Genomic DNA, 20,960 nt, shown 5'->3' on the forward strand with positions numbered 1-20,960 from the left:
CCCATGTCTGAGCTGTGGACTCCAAAGACTGCGGGTGCCCCCGGGTGGCCCCTCGGCCCCGCTGACACTGCAGGAGACACTGAAACCACACCTCTGGCCCCAGTGACACAGAGGCCACTGGCCACACTCACACTCACGGCCCCTCACATTACAGAAGCGAGCTCACTGAGTATCGCTCCGGCAACTTCCGCGGAACGCCAGCTCTGGTGCAAACAGAAAAGACCTCCCCCGGCTCAGGAAAAAATGGGAAATTTTTCCCGGGCAAGCGAGACTGGGAAACGCTCAGGGCTGGGGAGGACAGGCAGGCCCGTGGGAGGTGTCCTGGGAAGTCCCGCGGGAAAAACGGCCTCTTCACTGTCATCGACTCATTTTCCTTTCTGCACGTGACAGCCACCAGCCAGATGTCTACTGACCGTGAGACCCCCAGGGAGACTCGGAATGACTGCTCCGCAGAAACTACGCACTTTCACACGTGGTAAACACGTGTCCGTGCGTGTGAACTATATTCCAAATAAACTCATGGCTATATTTATCTAACAGTCAGGCATTTCTGAGTGTCACCCCTTTTGCACAAATTGAAGGCAGTGTCACAGACAGCTCGATGCTGAGAGATTTCCCCGAACACGAACATTGGTGTTTTAACAGACTCACGACGAGACTAAAGGAAAAACCCACACTCCGAGATGACAGCGAGCTACCACGGCTGAACACCAACGCGTCTGAGTGCCGCCGGCCGAGGGCACTCGGCTCTCTACCCACGGTCCACTTACCCTTGGAACCAGTTTCTGTGGATGGACCCGGGACGTTATGCTTTACTGAAATGAAAAAATGGAAGAAAAAAAACTCACAAACATAATGGTGGGTGCCGATGCCAACAAAGAATGAAAAGTCACAGTTCGTTCTTGGCAACATCACAAGATGAGGTGTGACCACGCCTGGCTAGAACGTGCTCTTTACGGAGCAGTGGAAACCGGTGCTTACACACAGCTGAACCTCGGACCACCCCCGACGATGGATCCGGGTGCGGAGGGTGCGAAGGTCACCCCGGGGAACAGAGCCCAGGCTGACGCCATGGGGCCCTGGCACAGCGAGTCACGTGTAACCAGGAAACAGTCGCCGCCCAGGCGGACAGGGGCGCGGCCACACCCACCGCGGCCCAGCTCGCACCAACCATCTTGCCCTTCCAGTCTGGTTCTTTCTCCCCCCGAGATGCTTTCCCACGTGGGCACCCGGGCCCGAGGAGGCACGAGAAGCAATTCAAATAACTTGGTCAATTTGGGGAAGGCAGAAAAGCTTGGCGAGATGGCAATTGGAATGGTGCTCCTTTGGCCCTGGCTGGTGTGGCTCTGCAGACTGAGCGTGGGCCTGAGAACCCAAGGGTCCCTGGTTTGGTTCCCAGTCAGGGCACACGCCTGGGTTGCAGCCCAGGTCCCCAGTAGGGGGCGCATGGGAGGCAGCCGCACTGAAGTTTCTCTCCGTCTCTTCCTCCCTCCCTCCCCTCAGTCTAAACAGGAACAAATTGTGCCCTAACTGCACTGAGAAGGGAGGCGTGGTTTTCTGGCTGCGAGCGACCGGGCCCCGCGGAGCTGCAAGGGCCGGTGTCTCGCACCGGGCAGGCGTCTCTGGAGCTGAACCAGACGTGGCGGAAAACACGGCCCCGCTCTCGCGGGCCTGGGCCCGGACGAAGTCACAGACACGCGTGTGTGTGTGGCCCTGGCGGGGGAGGGGAGCCACCTGTACTCACAACTGCGGACCGTCAGCTTCATGGGCATCTTCTGCACGATGGTCCTCAGTCTGGGGAAGGCGGCGAAGCAGCAGTAGTCGCTCCGGCTGTCCTGCTCCTCCACGTTGGCGAAGTACAGGTCCCCCTCCTGGCTCGTGTACACCCTCTCGTCCTGCTCGATGTGCTCCAGTTCTGGGGAGAAGCAGCCGCCGTTAAATGGGGCGACGGTCGTTCCTTAGAGCGTGGGCCCCACACGCCGAGGCTGTGGGTCTGGTCCCCAGTCAGGGCACATTCACGCACCAACAGTGAACGTGTCGAAAAGTGGGACAACAACCCAAGGTTTCTCTCCCTGCCCTCAAATCGGTAGGTAAAAATTTCAGAGGGGTGGGCGCAGTGCCCTACTGCTTCTCGTCTCCCTCCTACAGCTTCTCCCCGTCCCTGGTCTCAGCACAGGCGCTGAGAAGGGTGAGCAAGGAGGAGAAAACCGACCTGCCCGGGAACCCGCTCTTCCCCGGGACCCGAAGGTGAGCTCCCACCCCACCCCGGGGCCCCCACTTCTGCTCGGGGGTGCGAAGGGTGTGTCGGAACACTGGTCCGACTCAGACAACGGCCTAGTGACCACTGTTCCTTTCTTAGGGTGACACTGCTTTCTAAGCGGTCTCCCCGATGCCGTCTCTGAGAAAGGACCGTCTCTTTCCTGGACACAGCCGAGAGCGCCCGAGGGATCAGCACCCAGATGTCTGGCTGCCGCTGAGAGTCGCGTCCTGAGCTTCCTCTGAGGGTTGTAGGGACGTCACCATTTCCCTCCGAGGCCACGGGAGAGAACATTTAGAGACGCCGCTAAGACACGTACTAGACGTGGGCTTTGCTAGAAGCTGGAACTTCAACTCAAGAGCCAGCAAACGCTTTGGAAAGCCAACCACAAAGGCTAATGCCCGCTGCCCTGCGGGCCCCGGCACACAGCGGGCAAAGTGCTGCTGAAACAGGGACACAGGCCGGCAACAGACCTGCAGAGCCCTCGCCAAATGGCCCCCGTGGCAGAGATGGGCGGGTGGTCTGGGCACGGATGCGAGTGCCTCGCCAGCCTCTGCCCCTCCCAGGTTCGACCCCGAGCGGGGACAGAGTGAGGGGCTCCCCTCGAGTCCACAGACACACTGAGGGCAGCTTTCAAACTCGGAGCAGACTGCAGACACGCAGAGTGACAATGTGACGAGTCCACCCAGGCGACCCGCTGCTGCCCTGTGTTCTCGAGTGACACCATGGCGAGGGGACGGACGCGACTTACCGATGTTCATCCAGTAAATGTGCAGGGGGGGCAGCCCCGCTGGGGGTCTGCAGGGCAGCACCACGGGGTCCCCCTCCTCCACCTCCAGGGGCTCGATTTTCTCTTTCGGGAATTTGGGGACGTCTGGTGAGAAAGCCATCGGAAGACACTGTGTTACAACTTTCAAAGGCATAAGCGATATTTTAGTGAACCTTCTTTTAAAAAATCAGAGCCGTTTTCAGTAAGTTCAGCAGCCGCAGTCCTGGTTCTCATCTCTCCGCTGCAGAAGAGGGCGCACCCCCCCACACAGGTTTAAGGACACTCAGGAACCTGGGAACTGTAGGGCACTCTGACACTGAGACGTCCGTGTGGCCACACATGTCCCACCTGCCTTTCTGCACCGGGCAGTGGGCTCCGGGCCCCAGCGCCAGCCCTGGGGACTTTCATGAAAGTATTTGTACGGCAGCTTTAAGAACATTCAAAATGCGTTTTGCTCACACGTCACATCAGGGCCTTTCCACTGTGAGGGGAGCTGGCATCACGGAGTCACCCCGGCCCCGTGGGAGAGCAGGGCCCAGGAAGGGATTTGCTAACAGGGCTCGCCGAGTGGGATGCACTGGGGTTTTCCACCGCTGGAGCTCGCGCTCAAACCGCGGCTCGGGGAAGACCACCAGGGCCCCCAGAGACCTGCGCACATCTCGCCAGGCCCCTCCCTGAGAAGCTCGCGCTTCTCCTGCCCAGGAAGCTGCTGACACTTCCTGCCGGTGCCCCCGCTGGCTGCACCAACTGGCTTTTTGTCCAAAATCAAGGGCCCTTCAAAGCCTAGCGTCGCAGGGTGCAGGGTGGTCCTCACACTGCCTGGCCACGTGGGCCGGCAGGCTTCTGTCACGGGACGGTCCCCGCTGTCCCCCCACACCCCCCCGTTCCCCATTCCGGCACATTTCCCCTGGTAGGTCTGTGTATGCCCCTGGGACACGGCCGCCTGGGGAGCCCTGCGGTTCCCCGAGAGAGGCAGGAAGCCTGCTCCGCACGTGCACTGGGCTCGGGTCCCCAGGTAAACAGCAGCGCCGCCCACCTGCTGAAGCCTCTGACCCAGAGCCACCGCCCTCCGAGTCACCGTGCAGACAGCCTTACCGCAGGCTGTGACGCGTGGTGACTCACACACTGGCCCTACCCAGCGCTCCAGGTGCTCACCCCTTGTTTCATGTGACCGCTTCACCCGAAGCCCAGGGCTCACTGGCCCTGAAGTCGGTGGGGTCGTGGGGCGGTCACCCAACCTGCTGAGTCCATCGTGCTGCCGCTGATTAATCAGACACACGAAGCCCCAGTAGGAAGGTTGCCCCCTCCGAGTGCTCAGAAAACCTGATGGTTCAAACGCATCCTGTCGCCAGGGAGGAACGCCCATCCCGTGTCAATTCAATCTAGGTTACAAAATCCCAACTCCGCACATGTGACTGTGCCGTTCACCTGGCTTCCGAGGTGTCAACGATTAAAAAAAATGAGAAAAATAAAATTTACAAGTCCACCAGACCCTTTGCCACATTCTATAAATCCCTGCATCTGCAAACAGGGAAGGATATTTATACGTGCAGTAATTCAAGGTCTGAGAACTGGTATCACAAAGGACAGTAATTTCTCAGGGGTTTTAGGTCTGACTCTTTGACCCTGAAACCATTTAATGAGTCCGATGCTGTGTGAGAAAGCAAACATTTTGACACCCACGGAAAAATGCGAAATTTAATCACCATAAGTCAACAGCTGGCATGGAGGCTGCTGTAACTCAAAAAGCTAAAGACACACACCTCCCTTTGAAAGTCACCCCCGCCGATGACTGTCGCTGATTGTGTTGGTCTGGAGGGACGCACGGGCTTCGCTGAGCTGGGACACATGCAGCTTGGTGTAAATCGGTTCCAAACGACCACCCTGCCCAGGCGCCGGGCTCCCAGCTCATTCCAGACGGGCGTCCACCGCTGCAGAACCCCCACTGCTCACGGGGGGGGGGGGGCTACGTGTGGTATCCAAATGACACCTCGGACGCCATTGGCGATGTCACACGGGCAGAAGCTCCGCCCAAGCCCAGGTGGACGAGAGAAGCCGGGTCACCGAGGCCGGCCCGCCCTGGCGGAGGGCGACCCGGCACAGGCAAAGCAGAATCGAACGTTACCATTTTCACTCCACAGGGGGCTGTGATGGTGAAGGGGAGGAAACAGCCCACCTCCCCCAGGCCCTCTGGCCGTGCCCACGGGGCAGACGTTTCTCACGGAACCCCCCGCAGCACCCTAAATCACGAGGAAAGCGGCCGGCACGGAGGAGGGCTCACAGACTTGCTGAATAATAGACCAACTCTCCGCGCTGCCTCTGGGAACCCAGTGACTAAATGGCTGCTCCTGTGACTGGGAGGGTGGAGGCCGCTCCTTTGACTCTTCCCCTGGCCAACCCGAGGCAGGGTGGTCGCGAGCGGGGCACTGTGTGTGCCCTTGAGGCTCCTGTCTCTGGGGACAAGGTCAGGATTTTCAGTGGCTTTACTCTCTGGGGCACTCAGGTGGCTGAAGCCCGCAAGGTTACTACCGAAAATTTGAAAGAGGGAGAGAAATAAATTACAAAATTCAGATCACAGAGTTTCTATTGGTATAAAAAAGCATCAGATCTCTGCAGTGTCAGAGAAGATCCAGGGATACAGGCTGGAGAAAGCTATGGCTGGTCCCCGATTCACAAACCCCTGGTACCCGGGTTCTGGTCCTGTTCAAAATCCAAACGACCCCAGAAAGGGGTGAGGTGGAGAAGCAATTTCAGGGGAGACGGAACACGATGCCCGAGAAACTAATTCATTTTTCTCTTTTCGAGCAGCAGGAAAATGAAGCAACCGCCCATCCCTCAGCCCAACCCCCCACGCCTGCACCTCCAGTGCCAGCGGGGCCCCCCCAGAGCCCCTCACACTGCTTGGGTCTGCACTGGGTCTGCTCCGACTGCCAGGGAAGACATTTTAAAAATCCTTGGAAGGCAGAGTTGCAGACCAAAATGTGCCATTTCCATCTCTGCAAGAGGACCGGCTGCTGCCTTCGCTCTTCTGTCTCCATAGCAACCGCCAGACTTCGGGTGAGGGATCAGCCTGGCACTGTGTCTCCTTCAGCAGATTTCTAATAACCTCTCTCTCCCTCATCTTATTTCAGTTAAACCGGTTTCAGAGAAAACAGCTGATGGGTGGATGGGTGGATATGCACATAAATAGGTAGGTAGGTAGAAGGATGATAGATGGAGCGATCTAGTTTTATGATCCTTGACCGTAATTTCCAAAGCAGTCACTTCTGATCCAGAATTCATTACCACTTGCTATGGAACGGCGCCTCAGACACAGACCCAGGAGGTCACTTCCAAGTGCAAACGTCACTGCCCTGCCCTTCACCGTGCCGCTGAAATCCACTTATCAGCCCAGTATGTCGAATGCAGACAGATGGCCAGGCTGCGCACCTGTTCATTGTACATGCACAAAAGGGCCGTTTGCGAAGTAAACGGAAAGGGTGCAAGGAAGGAAAGAAACAGGTCACGCTCTTCCACCCACTGCCCACCCACTGAAAACACTGCTTCCGCCGTGGCTTCCCGCCGGGTGCCCTGCGCCCGCCTAGTTCCCTCAGACAGCCACGCCCTGGGTTTCATTTTTCATTGTAATTTCACCACAGGAAATCACGCTCCTGGACAACATCTGTTTTTACCCACGCCCGAGCTCCCACAGGCAGAACCACAGCGTACACACGTCCGACCTGTTCCCCAGGTTCATGGATGTCCACTGCCCAGTGGTCTTCTTTATCCAAACACACAACGGTCCTCTCGTGGGAGCCCCTGCGATGGGACTCGTGTGTCCCCAGGACGCTTCTAGCACCAACTGTGCTGCCACGGAGGGTCCTGCACAGGGCGCTCACACGTCGGCCGGGAGACGGAGTCCCTGGGGCCGGCGGCCGGGCTTCCCTGGAGGAGGTCGAGAGCTCGTGTCTGCGACCGCACAGCCGGCCTGTGACCTGGGTCCTGGGAGCCACACCAAGCCCTCGGACTCTGGGGTGTCGCCCGGATCGTGGGGTCCGGTGCTCTCACCGCCGGGGTTGCAGCGGGTCAGTCTGAGTTGAGCGCTCAGGCAGACGTCCTGGGCAGAATTCCTGCCGCCACCAGGATTCTGGGCGTATCCTGTCTCCTTGCCATTTCCCTGGGGCCCAGGAGTGACTTGGAGATATGGTCCGTAATTTGCAAAGATTCTAGACTTTTCCACGTTCTCTTTATTGTGGATTCCTATTTAACTGCCTACGGTCCTGTTTTCCTCCTGAGACGTCACCAAGCACCCGGACGACGCCCAGGGTGGGATTCGGTGTCACGCCCGCTGTGGCCGTCGGCAGGGCCTTTCCATCTCCCGGGCGCCTCCCACGGACTTCTGGGCTCGAGCTTCTGAACAACGAGACGGTGCCGTAAAACCGCTCTCGCCGCGACCACAGAGCTGTCTGCTTCTCCCTGCGGCTCCATTTTTGCTGCACACGCTCCGTTGTCCTGTCCACGCCCTGAGCTGATGTCCAGGGGAGTCCTTGTAACACCAGGTCCCTCGGGCCGGGCAGGACGCAGCCCCACTGCTCTCCGGGAGCAACACGCAGCGGGGGCATCACTTCCTCCTCTCAGCTAAGGGGTCCACGTCCTGTGATCCGAGGGGCCTCACGCTGTAAATCACTCACGGCTTTTTCTCTCATTTGGAGCACTTAGTCCATTTGCTTGTCCCTTTAATTGGCGATATGTATTTGAATTTGTTTCCACTTTTTAAAGTGTCTGCTTGTCTCACTCTTCTTCCCCTTCCTCACCCCACCGCTTGACCACTGTTCCCATTTTTCTGGACTTTTACCGGAATCGGGACGCACACTTCACATGTGTCTTTACTGGCCCCTGTTCTCTCCTCTGCAGCGATTTAAACCCGGTCCCCGCCCCCACTTTCGGGACAAGACACATGGTTTCCCACGGCGTTTTTTGGAAGCGCGTGTGTGTCCTTCCCATATCCGCGAGGGCCACAGCTTTCTTCAAGTCACCTCACTTCGGTGTCCACGACACCGGAAGAAACTGTCACCTGGCCGTGGATGACAGACCAGAGGTAAACACTTATTCTCCGGGCCTTTGGTTAGAACCACATGGCACCAGGTCCCTTAAAGGTCAGGGAAGATAAAGGACACACGGTGAAAGGCGACGGCCAGAGGCCCCAGGCGCGGAGCCCAAGGTGGTGGTGACAAAGGCCTAGTTTTGGCGGTAATGGTGGGTAAGTGACACCTTGATAGGAGAGCAGCTACCGGTCCCTGTGCCGACCGTGAATGGCAGACATTCCCGGTAACACCGACCTCTGCCCCTCCTCTCTGGACAGACACCTGTGTTGACCTCGGGTGGGCCTCCGATGCCCTCTGCCCGCCCCCGGCAGGTGAGAGGCTGCCTGCGTCGTGTCTCGTCGGAAGTGAGGCTCCGTGTCCTCTGCCCCCGTGGACCCACGGGTCCCACACGGCAGCCAGGGGATGACGGCGGGTCGCGGGGAGGCTGCGTGGGGACCGCCCGCGCCCTGGCACAGCTGCCAGAGCTGTGGGATCCGCACGATGAGGGAGCGACCGGCGTGACCAGGCGCTGGGGGATGTTTCTGAGGCTCAACCGGCCAAACCTGCCTAACGCCAGGGTCTGACCACGCGGCGGAACTGGATGCTGAGTGGACGATGGCCACCTCCGCTGCCCGCCGGCTCCCCGAGTCCTGGTGTCGGGCCCGGGACAGCGTCCTCCGGTCCCCAGACAGGACGGCACAGGGCGACAGGTTAAACCTCCACCTGCCGCTTCACCGCAGCCCAGAGCAGCAGCCCCCTCGCCCTCAACTGCGCCCCCCGAGGCCGGTGCCCCACGCAGGACTCACCAGGAACGATGAACTCCATCTCCTCCGACATGGCGGCGCCCAGCCTGTTGGAGGCGAAGCAGCGGTACCTGCCCTGGAAGTGTGATATGTGCCCCTCGTTCAGGATCCTGAAGGTCCCCGAGTTGTTGGAGACGATGACCCGTGGGTCGGAGAGGTCAAAGGGCTTGTCATCTTTCGTCCACGTGAATCTGTAACAGAAACTCAGCTTAGTGATGTAGAAAATCATAACACGCCCTGAAGTATTTATACACAAATGCACAGATGTTTCAACACAAAACCAAAGCATTCCTGGTAAAAAACAAAACAACAAAAAAAACCCTTTTTTTACTGGGATATAGTAGAAATCACCTTACGGGCTGCTGTGGACCGAACGTTCACGCCCCCAGATTTCACCTGATGGTGTTGGGAGGCGGGGCCTGTGGCAGCCGATGGGGTCACCAGTGGGGGTCCCCACGGAGGGAATCAGGGTCCCTGTACCAAAGTGAATTCCTGCTCTCCCTGCCCCCACCCCGTGAGGTTACAGAGGGGGGCACTCAGGGAGCCAGCGGGGTCCCCGCGGACGGGCTTGGACCCCACGGCCTCCGGAAGGAGTCTTTGCCGGAGACCTGTCTTTGCCATGACGCGCCCCCCTCACCCCCCCACCAGGCACCGCGTTTTTGTAAGAGCGGCCTGGACACGGAAAAGAGCAGCTGAAACAGCAAATCGGCAGCACTTTGGGCTTTGTCCTGGTCTTTTTAAGTCAGGACTGTTTTCAAATCTGTCCAGTTACTGACATTTGGAGACCCCGGTAAATGTCACGTATCTGAGGCCACACTGATTTGTAATTTTGCTCACTGAGTTTTCTAGTTACCACAGTGCTGGTGAGGACAGCGTCGCTGTCACAGGGCCACCGTTCAAGTCACCCATCTGCTCCCCTCTTCTGAGCGGCAGTGTGACAAAGCACCCTGCTGGGTGGCAGCACATTTCAGATGGCACGTTCCCACCGATCACACGCCTTCATCAGGGACACAGAGCACTCACAGCGGATGAGACGATGGAGCTGCCCATTTTGAACCTCTCAGAACTTTAGTCTGAAATTCTCCCCACGCCCCTCCCAGCACACACTTCCTCCTCCCCCAACATGTACGACACTGTGGACTGGCTTCTCGGGGACTGCGATGACCCACTGTAACAAGCAGCTCGTCACCAGAAGCACTGGGAGTGACGTGCCACGGCTGCGTCATCCAGCCTCCCGGGTGGCGGCACACTTCCATGATAACTTAGAAAACACCAGCAGCAACTGGCTCACCAGACAGTGCGGGCGGCACAGGTAGAGACACACTGTAACCCACGCGGTGCACGGACCCCGCTCACAAACCAGCTAGCTTCTGCCTTCACGACCTGCCTCTCACTGAGCAGGACACGCCCCTGTCCCCACATCTCAGGGACTCACTTGGAAGGCAGGGCCCGCGCACAGCGCAGAGAGCCCAGCCTCTGCCGACCATCTACACGGGACCGTGTGTCTCACTGAGGAATGAATTCCGCTGGCAGACAATCGTACGAACATCAGCCAGGCTGTTTTTCCACGGACGCGGCCACCAGGCTTTGGCGGCCCTTCCCCCTGTCACACAGACCTCCGGTGCAACCAGCTCGCTTCGGTCAGAGTTGGGAGACAGGGGGGAGCTTCACACGTCCCACAGCCGTTCGGGTGGAGGGGACACTCACTGCGGCTCCGGGTTTCCTTTGGCTTCGCACTCGATCTGAAAATGCTCATCGAAGGGGAAGGCGACCAGGACTCTCGACTGTTTTGTGATGGTGGGAACCTGTTGGACTGAATAGCGAAAGGAGGTGTTTAGGGTCAGTCTTCCAACACCGGGGGAGGTTACTTCAGCTCCAACAGAACGCACTTTACACGGGCGCCGGGCAGTGACGGGCGCCGGGCAGTGACAGGCACCGGGCAGTGCTGAAGGAGTGAAAGTTAAGGAACCCGTCTGACAGCCTCTTCCCACAGCGCGTTTAACTCGGAGGGACCTGATCCGGTGCCGGGACTTCGTGTGGCCGTGTGTGGCCGTTTACCCAGAGTTTCCACCCAGAACAGTGGACCAGTTTTTAAAGCAGAAGAAAACCTGCCGTATGGTCACAACTTTAAATGACCTGTTTGGAAATCCCTGGCACTGAGTGCCTGTGTCTGTTCACCATTCACTAGCGCCGTCATTTTGACATGTCTGCTGTTTTTATTTCTCTTTATAGTTTTCTCAGACATTATATTTCATTCACTACTTTTACACTGTTTCTTTCCACTGATCTGTGGTTAACAAACATCTAACGCTTCTCTTATTATCGGATGTTGGATTTTATTCTCATTTTTCCTTTCCCGCGTAACACAGACCTCGGTAAACGTCCTCACAGATTCCCCTGTGTCTGGTCAACGACTTGTGACAAACCTCCAGGCACAGACACTTGGGGGAGACTCTGGGCAGCGCCCTGACCCCCAGCACCAGCCTCTAAAATGATAAAATGTCCGATTGATTGTTACCAGGGGAGACATAGCCCCCCCCCTTTATTTTTGTTCCATTTACTCCTCAGTGGTCTTCCCTGAGCCTGTTCACCAGCTGCCATTCCCCACTCACCAGTTTTCCTTCTCTTCCCGACTTAGCCGCTGGGGACTCCAGGCCCCCCCAAGACCCCCCATAGGACCGAACGCGCACAGCCACCAGCACGCTCAGTGCACTGACGCTGGAGAACAGGGCTGGGCTCAGACTTGAGGGGGACACAGCTCATGGCACGTGACCCTCTGCCACCGGACCTCCATGGTCCCCGCTGATAGACACCCGGCCACTGAGCGCGGCTCCCGCCGCCTCAAACCCGGGCAGGGGACAGAACCCATGAGGGGGTTGGCGGTTCAGCGGGAACCTGCCTTCGGTGAACATGTTCTGAGAAGAGCAATTTGCAGAAAGTCAGGGAGGCCGATTTGGGGGCGTCACCCTGCAGAGTGGGGCCACAAGGAGGACTCCAAGCCCCGCACAGCACGCCCAGCCCCCACCGGCTCCTGTTTGTGAAATTCGGGGCTCAGGCTGGGGAAGCTGTCCTTAGTCCTTTGGTCTCGGGTCACCTGAATTTTCCCAAAATTCTAGGAGACGCCAAGGTGCCTTTGTTCATACGAGTTACACCTGACCACATCTGCCACCGTGGAAACTAACAGAACCCCGTCACATGTTAAACCACGTGTGTTCTCAGAAACAGTGCGCTGGGCCCGGGCCCGCTCGTCACACTTCTGAGTCAGGGCAGACGCGGGTTCTCAGGCCCCTGCTCCAACCTCCTGCTCGAGTCGTTCTGCGTAAGGACGTGAAGACGCAGGCTCACTCGGACCTGGACTTGGAGAGGGGGACAGTCACAGTCCCACCCGGCAACGGGAGCGTACACCAAACTCTCCGCGAGGCCGTCACCGGCGCATCTCCTGCCACTCGGACCCCGACGGCCCAGCGGCAAGCTGCCCTGCTCTGCTGCACACGCCCGTCACGCCCGTGTCTCTGCAGTGGGGCCTGCGCCCTGACGCCGCGCGGGAGTCCTCTGGGAGGAGCGCGGGTCGGCTGCGCTACACCGAGCACCCGGTTCTGGCCGGCTTCACAGCACAGAGCCCCAAACGCACGCCAGCTGCCGCCCTCGCTGGTCGCACCCGAGGAGCCTTAACTGCCGGGAAGCCACTGAGCTCAGGGTGGGGAACTCGAGTTTGCCAAGATCCCAAGTTTTGCTCAGATGCTCAAACGTTATCAGTGATGACATGTATGGTCAGCTGTCTGTCCCCCAGACGTGCCAGGCTCATGAGATGCACAATGACACCCACCAGAGCCCCATCAGCGTGACCCCAGCCTGCCTGCTGTCCTGGGGGGGGTCCCAGCGGTGCTCCAACAAGGGCCCGGTGCAGGGACAGAGGCAATGGCGGCATCTGTCACACCAAACGGCTGCTCTGCGGCGCCCCCTGGCTCAGCCCACGGCAGGCTGACAGGAAGGCTCTCACAACGGACCCAATGAAAGCAAGCGTTTCACGGCTGGCCGCCTGTGACTGCTGCTCAACCCAGGACGCTGGCCCCTGCCGTTCCCAACTCCAAATTGCAGCTTTCCTCACTTCCTCCTGACGCGCCTGGTGCCTGAGTCTCGCTGCCTCGGGGACATGAGCCCCAGTCCCGGCTGCACCCCCGGGGCGTCAGCAGTTCCGCAACAACAGAGTCCAGCCGTGTCCTCACCGACTCCTGCCTCAGTACTGCTCCCTCCCACTTCTGAGTGGCCCAGGCCCGGACCTCCTTGTGAATTTGTGTGTTTCGATGTTGCTGCAGGTGTGGATGGGGGGCAGGCACCGCAGCTGCGGGTCCCTGAGCATCAGCTGATGACTGGAAACAACCCGTTTATCGGGGCATTATTCTCTCCTAAATTTGCTAAGGTTGTAAAGTCTCGGCAATAGCTAATTATTCAGGGAATGGCGTTCATCACCTGTGGGTGTCATAAGAATATACATTCTACATTATAAATCCTTTCTCCATAATTAGGCCAATTACAGAGACACCCGACACGCTGACATTCAAATTGAATGCCTGCCCGGGTTTCACCCGCCCGTGCATGTTCCGGAGCGCTGAAATAAATGGGTAATATTCGCTTGTTCTGAAAACATGTCATTAATATTTTATAACAATTGTTGTCTGAGGACAGTGTGGCATGAAAACGTGTGAGGGGCTCAGGCAACCGGATCAGACCAAGCGCCGTGGAAAACCTTACACACTGCACCACTGAAGACCCCCATGTGCAAAGGCGCCGGGGGGCGGGTCCCCTCAGAGAGTGGGGTCAGGGCCCAGGACCTGCTGCGGGGAGAACGGGAAGCGGTGGCCCTTTCCCACGGGGCCCCCGGGAACCTGGCTCTTCTGCACTGGGTGTTGCCGCCCCAAACCAAAAGGCCCTACTCAGGGGGAATGACCTCCGCTCCCCCAGAGTTTCTGCGATGGGCGGGCACTCCTCTGCCTGTCTGTGAGCCAGCGGGGTGCAGCTGGCCTTGCTCAGAGGGAACCTCGCCTCTGTCCCCCAGTGGGGCCCCTTAGGAAGAGGGAAGGGACTCTCACCTGGGTGGGCGCAGGCGTGCGGCTGCCCGCACTGCATGATGGGCGAGTGCACGTCACACCCTCAGCAGGGCCCCCGGCAGTGGCTGTAACGCCTCACGCCGCGCAGAGCGACGGCCCCTCTGTTCTGCCTCTGACTGGGCTTTCGGAACACGTCCGGGGCAGCGTCAGCCTGGCACCCCTGTCTGGCCTTCTGAGGCCCGGACTGACCCTCCGGGGCCCGGCAGGCCGTTCCCAGCGCTGAGATGCTCACGCTCAGACCGGGCCGTGACTCTGCGGCCATGACTCTCCAACCCACACGCAGGAAACACGGCACGATCACGCTTGAACCTCACGGATGAGACACCTAATGACCCCTCCGGGGTCTGTCACGTCCCACGTGCCGATCGTCCCATGTCCCACGTCCCACACAGGGGAGGCTTCCCGGACTTCTACGCGACGTAGTTAATGTTGGGGGCTAAGGGAAATAGTCTTAAGAAAACTAAGTTGTCTGTTCAACCTTAGCTGCTTGCTCAAGCTTGGGTGGGGGGACTGCACCCCCACCCCCGGGCAAATGTTCCAGGAAGTTAAGCAGATAGCTTCTTGGAACATCCGTTGGGGGGGGGGAATTTTTACCCCTGGCATGAGCCCCTAGGCCAATGGCTAACCCGAGCACGAGCTGTTCCTGAGCCCTGCCAGCCAATCATCAGCAAGATCACGAGCCCCAGCATAAGCCCCCGAGCCAGCAGCTAACTGCCACCTTCTGCTTCTGGAAGTTCCTTGCTTGCTCGTTTCTATAAGAACCCTAGCCTGTAAGCGTTAGGCGCGACTCTCATTTGCAGCCACTTTGGCACTCGTGTGTCCCCGGAGGCACCCCGAGAGTTCGCCCCTGCGCAGGTAAAACTTTGAAACTTTGGCCAATAAAACACCTCTGACTACCCAGCAGTCTCCGAGCCTTCTTGTCGCAAGGACGGGATGGAACAGTTAACACGCTGGCACATGCTCCGTGTCTGTAGACCCGCCGTGTGTTGAACTTTTAGACTAAGTTCTTTAAACTGATTAGCAACTTTCCGAAGTCTGGGTTCACCCCTACCAACATGTGTAAGACAAGCCCCTCCAGGAGACCACCGACCAGCCTCTCGACGCAGACTCACGCTGCAGGCGCCTCCCTGGGTCCGCACGGACACCACTGCTGGGTTATCTGGGCCCCGGCAACGCGGCCCCTCGCCGCCCTCCCAGCTCACCTCGGTCCTAAACCCACGGCCGTTTGGGGCAAGGACACACGGCTCACTCGGTTTGTTTCTGTCATGGTTGGTTGGGTACCAGTAATTGCTAAATCATAACGTCCCTAAAATAAGAACCCAGGCCACAGAATAGGATCGCCGTGGGTCACATTTCAGAGAATCTTACGTGGCACAAAGCCCCCCCATCTACAGCTCAGTTCACATGGGCCACGTCTGCACCGGAGGCAGCAGCCGGGGCTGCGAAGAACCAGCGTGCGCAGCGGAGCCGCCCAAGACCTAAAGGGCAGAGACGGACTCTGGTGGCCGTGTGGTGGGAAATGCGGAGAAACACCTCTGTACTCAAACCCAGAACGCAGGTGCGGAGTCCCAGGAGCAGCACCGAGCGCTGTCACTTTACCTGAGAGAGGGATCTCCGTGGGGGCGGCGACCGCCAGCAGGAACCAAATCAGAGACAGGACGGAGCCTCCGGCACCCCAGGGCGTCTCCATCGCTCCGGCAGAACGGCGACACCCGGAAGAACGACAGTCTTACCGCCCCTTCTGACCGCGGCGTGGCCTGCAGATTTGGGGAGAAACACACAGAGAATAAGACAGAGACGCACACGCAGCTCACCGCCCCACCACGCCAACGCCACGGCGTCCCGGGGGCCTCCCGTGGGCGGTGACCTTCCTCCCGTGACAGGCTGTGCCCCAAGGACCCCAGTGAGACGCACCTGCTCCGGTCCCTGCTTTGAGGGAGGGCGGCGCCCCCCGGAAATCAGAAACTGTCCCTACCCTCCCGTCCCCACTTTATTTTGCTTTATTCATCTTTCCGCACACTTATTTGACTAAAGAAACGTGTGTGTGTGTATGATTTTTGTCAAAGTCCACGTGTGGAGGAAAACACTTAGGAACCACCATCAGCAAACACCCCCGTGAGCTGTGAGTTCTCAGCCGTGACCGGGGACAGGCGAGCACGCTCGCTGGGCAGGCCGCACCCTCACTGATCTCACTCTCGAGAGGCCGGTCTCAGCCTCCTCCCTCCACGGTGCAGACACGGCAGTGTAAGGACAGCGGGGAGATTGTGTACGGAACGAATCCGAGCCCCGAACACCCGTGGGCCCACCACCCGGCCGCCGGCTGCGTGTCAACTCCAACAGGGGCGCCCCCGGAACAGCCGGTTCCACCGTCAGACACAACCACTGGGGCAGACCCGCCTCCAAAACTGAAGGACACTTATTTACTCTCTGTTCTCAAAAACCAGGGCAAAGCAGATCAAATTAGGTGAGAAATGAATGGAACGATCGTAGGAAGTCTCCTTCTAGTTCCGTCATTCCTGACTATTTCTCCGAGAAAAACTGGCTAAAATACAGCAAGGATATTTTCCTCGATGGGGAAAAACTTATCTGCAGCTACAGAGTCCAAACCTCTGCATCCTCTCTCGCAAAATCCCGACCAAGAAGTCGCCCTCTCTTCTGATTTGAGTCAGGACCATTTGTGGACTATAGTCTCATCCGAAACGACCAAAAACGCAGCTTCTAAAACCTGAGAGGGTTCTGGGCGCTTTGCCCCCGGGTCCCCTTGGGGAGGAGGGGACGCCCGAGGCTGCTGTCCTCACTCACCCAGCCCAGCCCCCTGCCCCAGGAAGCCAGCAGGGCCCTGCTGGCGGCTGGATCGAAGCCGCCTCCCGGAACTGCCCTCCCCTGCGTGACCCCTCCCGCATCTGAGACCCCCTCTACTTGTTCCCACTCCGTTCACCCTGACACAGCGCAACTCTGTTCCCTCCCGAGAAAGACGTTTCCGCACAGGAGCCCGGGCGGCCCCGGGCCCGTGCAGGGTCCTTCTCTGAGCTTCCCGCGGACGGGCCCACACCACACAGGACCCGCGGGAACAGCTCCCACTGGGTCTGGGAGTCTGGGACAAAGACCAACCACAGTCGAGAAACCTGGAATTTAAGGATAATAATAAATCACACAGAAAGTATTTTATTATAACAATTACACTGTTTGAAAAAGATAGAGAACTGATTTCAAAATGCACCAAGTTTTGGACAATTTTCCTCCATTTTCCACTTTTCCGCAGTAACCGTGTTTTCCATGAGCCCACCGCACTGAGGAGCCTAAAATCAGTTCTGCCCGAAGTTCTCAGAACACAGCGGCTTCCTGACGGCACCAAACGCCAACTCGGCAAGAAAGGGCAATGGGACGAGGATGACCGTGACGACGACGTCCCCTGAACGTCTCGCTTCCCGATCCGCTCCTGTCCCCTGCTCTGGCACCCGTGCCACACCCTGCCCGTCCTCCCTGGCCGCTGTCTAATGTCCCCGCTGCTCCTGGAAGTCTGGGGGGCTGTAATGGCCTGTCTGCCCCCTCATCCCTTTTTGTACTCTCCAGCCACTGGTCCCAGGGAGGGCTCAGGTCTACGTTGGCACAGGCACATCGTCTGCTGTCCCCCGGTCCCTGAGGGGGAGGTCAGGGGGTTCCCCAGGGAGGGCCCTGCACTGCTTACTGCACAAGGAGACAAAGCGAGGGTGTGTCACGTGCCTCGGCTGCGATTCCCGCTCCGGCCCCCAGGAAAGAGGCCCCGGCTCCATGCCCTCGACCTAAACCTCTCAGCAGAGGCCCCGACTAGCAGGGACGGCACTCAGCGGCTCCCCACCGCCCGTCACACCCAGGCCTGTGCGAGGAGGGGAGCGCCCTGTCCCCAGGCGGGCAGCAGACAGCGCAGGCTTTCACCGTTTCCGGGCGGGCCTGTGCTGTCCTTCTCGTTTTCACTCAGGGGCCGAAGGGGCCGAAGAGGTTGTCCCAGAGGGGCCACGATGGCATCGGGGCTGCGCTGAGCTGAGGGCCACTGAGGTGCATCAGGTTGCCCTGGAAACACCTCACCTCTCCCGCAGGTGGGGGCCATGCTAGGAAAGGAGCTAATGTCACCAGAGATGACTTTTCACCTGAGAGCCCTCCCCACACGCAGGACAGACGTCACCTCCCAGGCTCTCCGCTCCCAGGGCCCGGCCCCCTCCCCTCGGAAGCTGCCTCCCCTTCCTGAGCTCGGCCACAGACCAGCCTCCTGGGCCCCTCTGGCCCTGGAGTCTCATGTCTTTGTGACTCCCCCACAAGGGAAGTTAAATGTGCTTCCCTCCTGATAATCTGCCCTGCGTCACTTTCACTGTAGAGCAGCCAAAGGGACAAGAGGGGAGAAGGAGCCAGCGCTGAGCGTTTCTAAGAATCAGCAGCCCAGGAGCAGCTCTGAGAAGGGAGCCGACCGGCTCTTTCCTGGACACAGCATCTCCCTTGGTGAGGGGTCTCTCCCACGGCACCAGGGGAGAAGGTGGCCCAGGGTCTGCAGTCTCCCGGACAAGGGAGGCGCAGCCGCACCTGCCGGTGGCCTCGCTCCACGGACTGCGCTGGGCCTGGTCCCCAGTGTCAGGCTCCACCTGCCCGCCTGCCGCCTGCTGCGTGTCTTAGCTGAGGGAGGCATTCACGGTGACAGCTTGGGCCACTCGGAGAGCTGCTCAGCCCTCCCAGCCAGCACCTCCATGTCCCTAGACTTCTGCTGGTTTTTCTGTTAATCTACCTTTATTAAGGGGGGAGGGCTCCGCAGAGAACCTGAAAGGGGGCAAACAGAGCTCCCTCTCCGCCCCCACGCTCTCAAAAAGCTAATTCTCAGAGTGCAGCAGCCCCTTCTCACCCTGACTCCCCCCGACTGTCCACACGCTTTGGCGGGGAATTACCTCTGTTTGATCTCACGCACGCACCGGGGCCTTCCTCTCCCCGCCAGGCAAAGGGCGAGCCTGCTTGAGCAGCTGCTCCCCACACCGCCCTGGGGCATCAGGAACTCGCAGGATCCAATGCCGTGCGTGCTTCAACGTCCCTCCCGGCCTCATCGGCGTGGTGACCGCTCGCTCACACACACGCACATGGACCCCTGGCTCCCGCGCCCTCTCTCAGACCCCCCGCAGACGTGGGGGCCGCAAGGTCTCCAACCACCAGACCCAGGGTGGGCTTCGAGGGCCGGACGGAAATGCCCAACACACGGCAGGAGGGAGGGAAGGAGGACAGAGACAAGCCACAGTCCCGTCTATTAGTGACCAGGGTAGCGTGCGCCGTTGCAACAAAGAGGGTCTGAAACGCGGAGCAGCAGCTCTCACGCATGCACACCGTTTGTTACACGGATGTTCAGGAGTCACTAAAAGGGAGCGCACTGACACCAAGCGCCTCTGTGCCGGGGGCGCCGCCCAGAACTCCACGGGGAGCAGCGGGGAAGCTGGAACTGGCCCCCCTCGCTCCTGAGGGTGCTGCGTCCTGGGCGCAGCGGGCACTCACGACTCAGGCTGACGGTATTAGCTTCCATCCTGGTGCATGGTCAGTCACTGTTATAACATTTTGGATAACGATGTAACATTCAGAAGAGCAGCAATTATCTTTAAAGTCCAGTAACAGCAGCAGACCTGAAACACACGAAAGGGCTCCTCTCCCTGTGGAGCAGCTGATCCGCTCCAGCCAATGGGTGGGCGTTTCACAGGGTCAGACACAATGTAACCCTCGTTTGTTTGCTTTGTAAGCACTTGCAGCTCAATGACACCACGGGAGTGAGTGACGCGCCTTCCAATTATTTATGTCTTTTCCGGTTAAGTCAGAAGACCCAGCGGTGCCTCCTCAATTCGAGCTGCCCCTCTAAGGTCGCTCACCGCCTTGCCCAGCGCCCAGCACACGCGTCCGTGTTAGACTGCACCTGCGTGTCCTGGTGGCTCAGACCCTCCTGGAGGCTTCGACGGGACCCCGGAGGGGAACAGCGCAGGTGTTGGCCGGGGCCGCACTGCACACCATCAGACGCGTCCGGCCTGCCCTGGAACTTCCGAGCACACATTCCATCTGCTTCGTTCCGTTTCGTTTTTATTTGCTGCTTTTTTTCAGGAAAATGGGGGAAAGGTCCTGCTAGTTTAGAATTCAAGCTATTTCTTTTCCAGCTGAGAATATGTCTTTAATAGTTTCAGTCTCAGCAACTCTAAGCCTCCACAAATGGATAGAGACTCTAACACTGAAAGAAAGACAATATTTATTTTCTAAATTAATGTACGACCCTGTACTGTATCTCCGCATTTAGATCCAAACCACCGATCAATAACCATTTATCGGGTCTTATGATAAGCCCCTCAGTCAGGCTGACGAAGACCACTAACAGGCAGTGGCATCTCGTTTAGGCAGGAACCTGGGGTCCCCCGCGAGAGTCGCCCGTGGGACTTGGGGCGGCTGTGTTATTAACGTCCTCTGTGGGACGACAGACGATGTCTCTGATACGGGAATTCACGCAGCGCAGGGCCACACGGAAAGGACTCACTGACTGCAGACGGTGGCCCTCGGTCCCCGTGGGCACAGCGGCGATAAAGAAGGACTCGGGAGAGGAAGCCGAGCAGCGCGGCTGCTGCCCAGAAGCCCGGGTGGCCCCGCAGGCCTGAAAGGTCGGGCCCCGTTCACGCAGCGGCTGCCCCATCCGCACCCCAACGTGCCCCGCGGGCTCCCGACGCGGCATCTTCAGCAGAAAGGACAGGAGTGCCCCTCAGACGTGTTCACAGGACCGGAAACTCAGAGTCCGTGTCCTGGAGAGCGACTCTGGGGGCAGCGCCCGCGTCGTTCCCAGGGCTGGTCTGGAGCAGGGAGCGCGGAAAGGAAGGAGGTAAAATCAGCAGCGCTAGTAGATCTCGAACGGCCGAGACAGACCCGTGTCGGCCGCCCTGCGGCCTGTGGAGGCTGACGCGGCGCAGCACCAGGCTCCGGGGTGGG

At 58.9% G+C, this 20,960-nt stretch overlaps 1 protein-coding gene across 2 annotated transcripts in view; it reads right to left on the bottom strand.

Annotated features, from left to right (window-relative positions):
- CHL1 (cell adhesion molecule L1 like) overlaps nt 1-20,960 on the bottom strand; it is a 96,481-nt gene that overhangs the window by 31,681 nt on the left and 43,840 nt on the right. For both annotated transcript variants that reach the window (XM_037128687.2, XM_053668947.1), the window contains exons 2-7: nt 15,600-15,757; nt 10,600-10,705; nt 8,896-9,083; nt 3,009-3,131; nt 1,745-1,915; nt 771-815 (exon numbers count right to left, since the gene is read on the bottom strand). In XM_037128687.2, the coding sequence (XP_036984582.2) occupies nt 771-815; nt 1,745-1,915; nt 3,009-3,131; nt 8,896-9,083; nt 10,600-10,705; nt 15,600-15,690 (724 nt within the window). In that variant the 5' untranslated portion in view covers nt 15,691-15,757. The remainder of the gene's footprint in view (nt 1-770; nt 816-1,744; nt 1,916-3,008; nt 3,132-8,895; nt 9,084-10,599; nt 10,706-15,599; nt 15,758-20,960) is intronic.

This window comes from Artibeus jamaicensis, unplaced genomic scaffold (genome assembly GCF_021234435.1).
Source record: "Artibeus jamaicensis isolate MK-2021 breed Jamaican fruit bat unplaced genomic scaffold, CSHL_Jam_final contig_519, whole genome shotgun sequence".
NCBI classification, from domain to species: domain Eukaryota; kingdom Metazoa; phylum Chordata; class Mammalia; order Chiroptera; family Phyllostomidae; genus Artibeus; species Artibeus jamaicensis.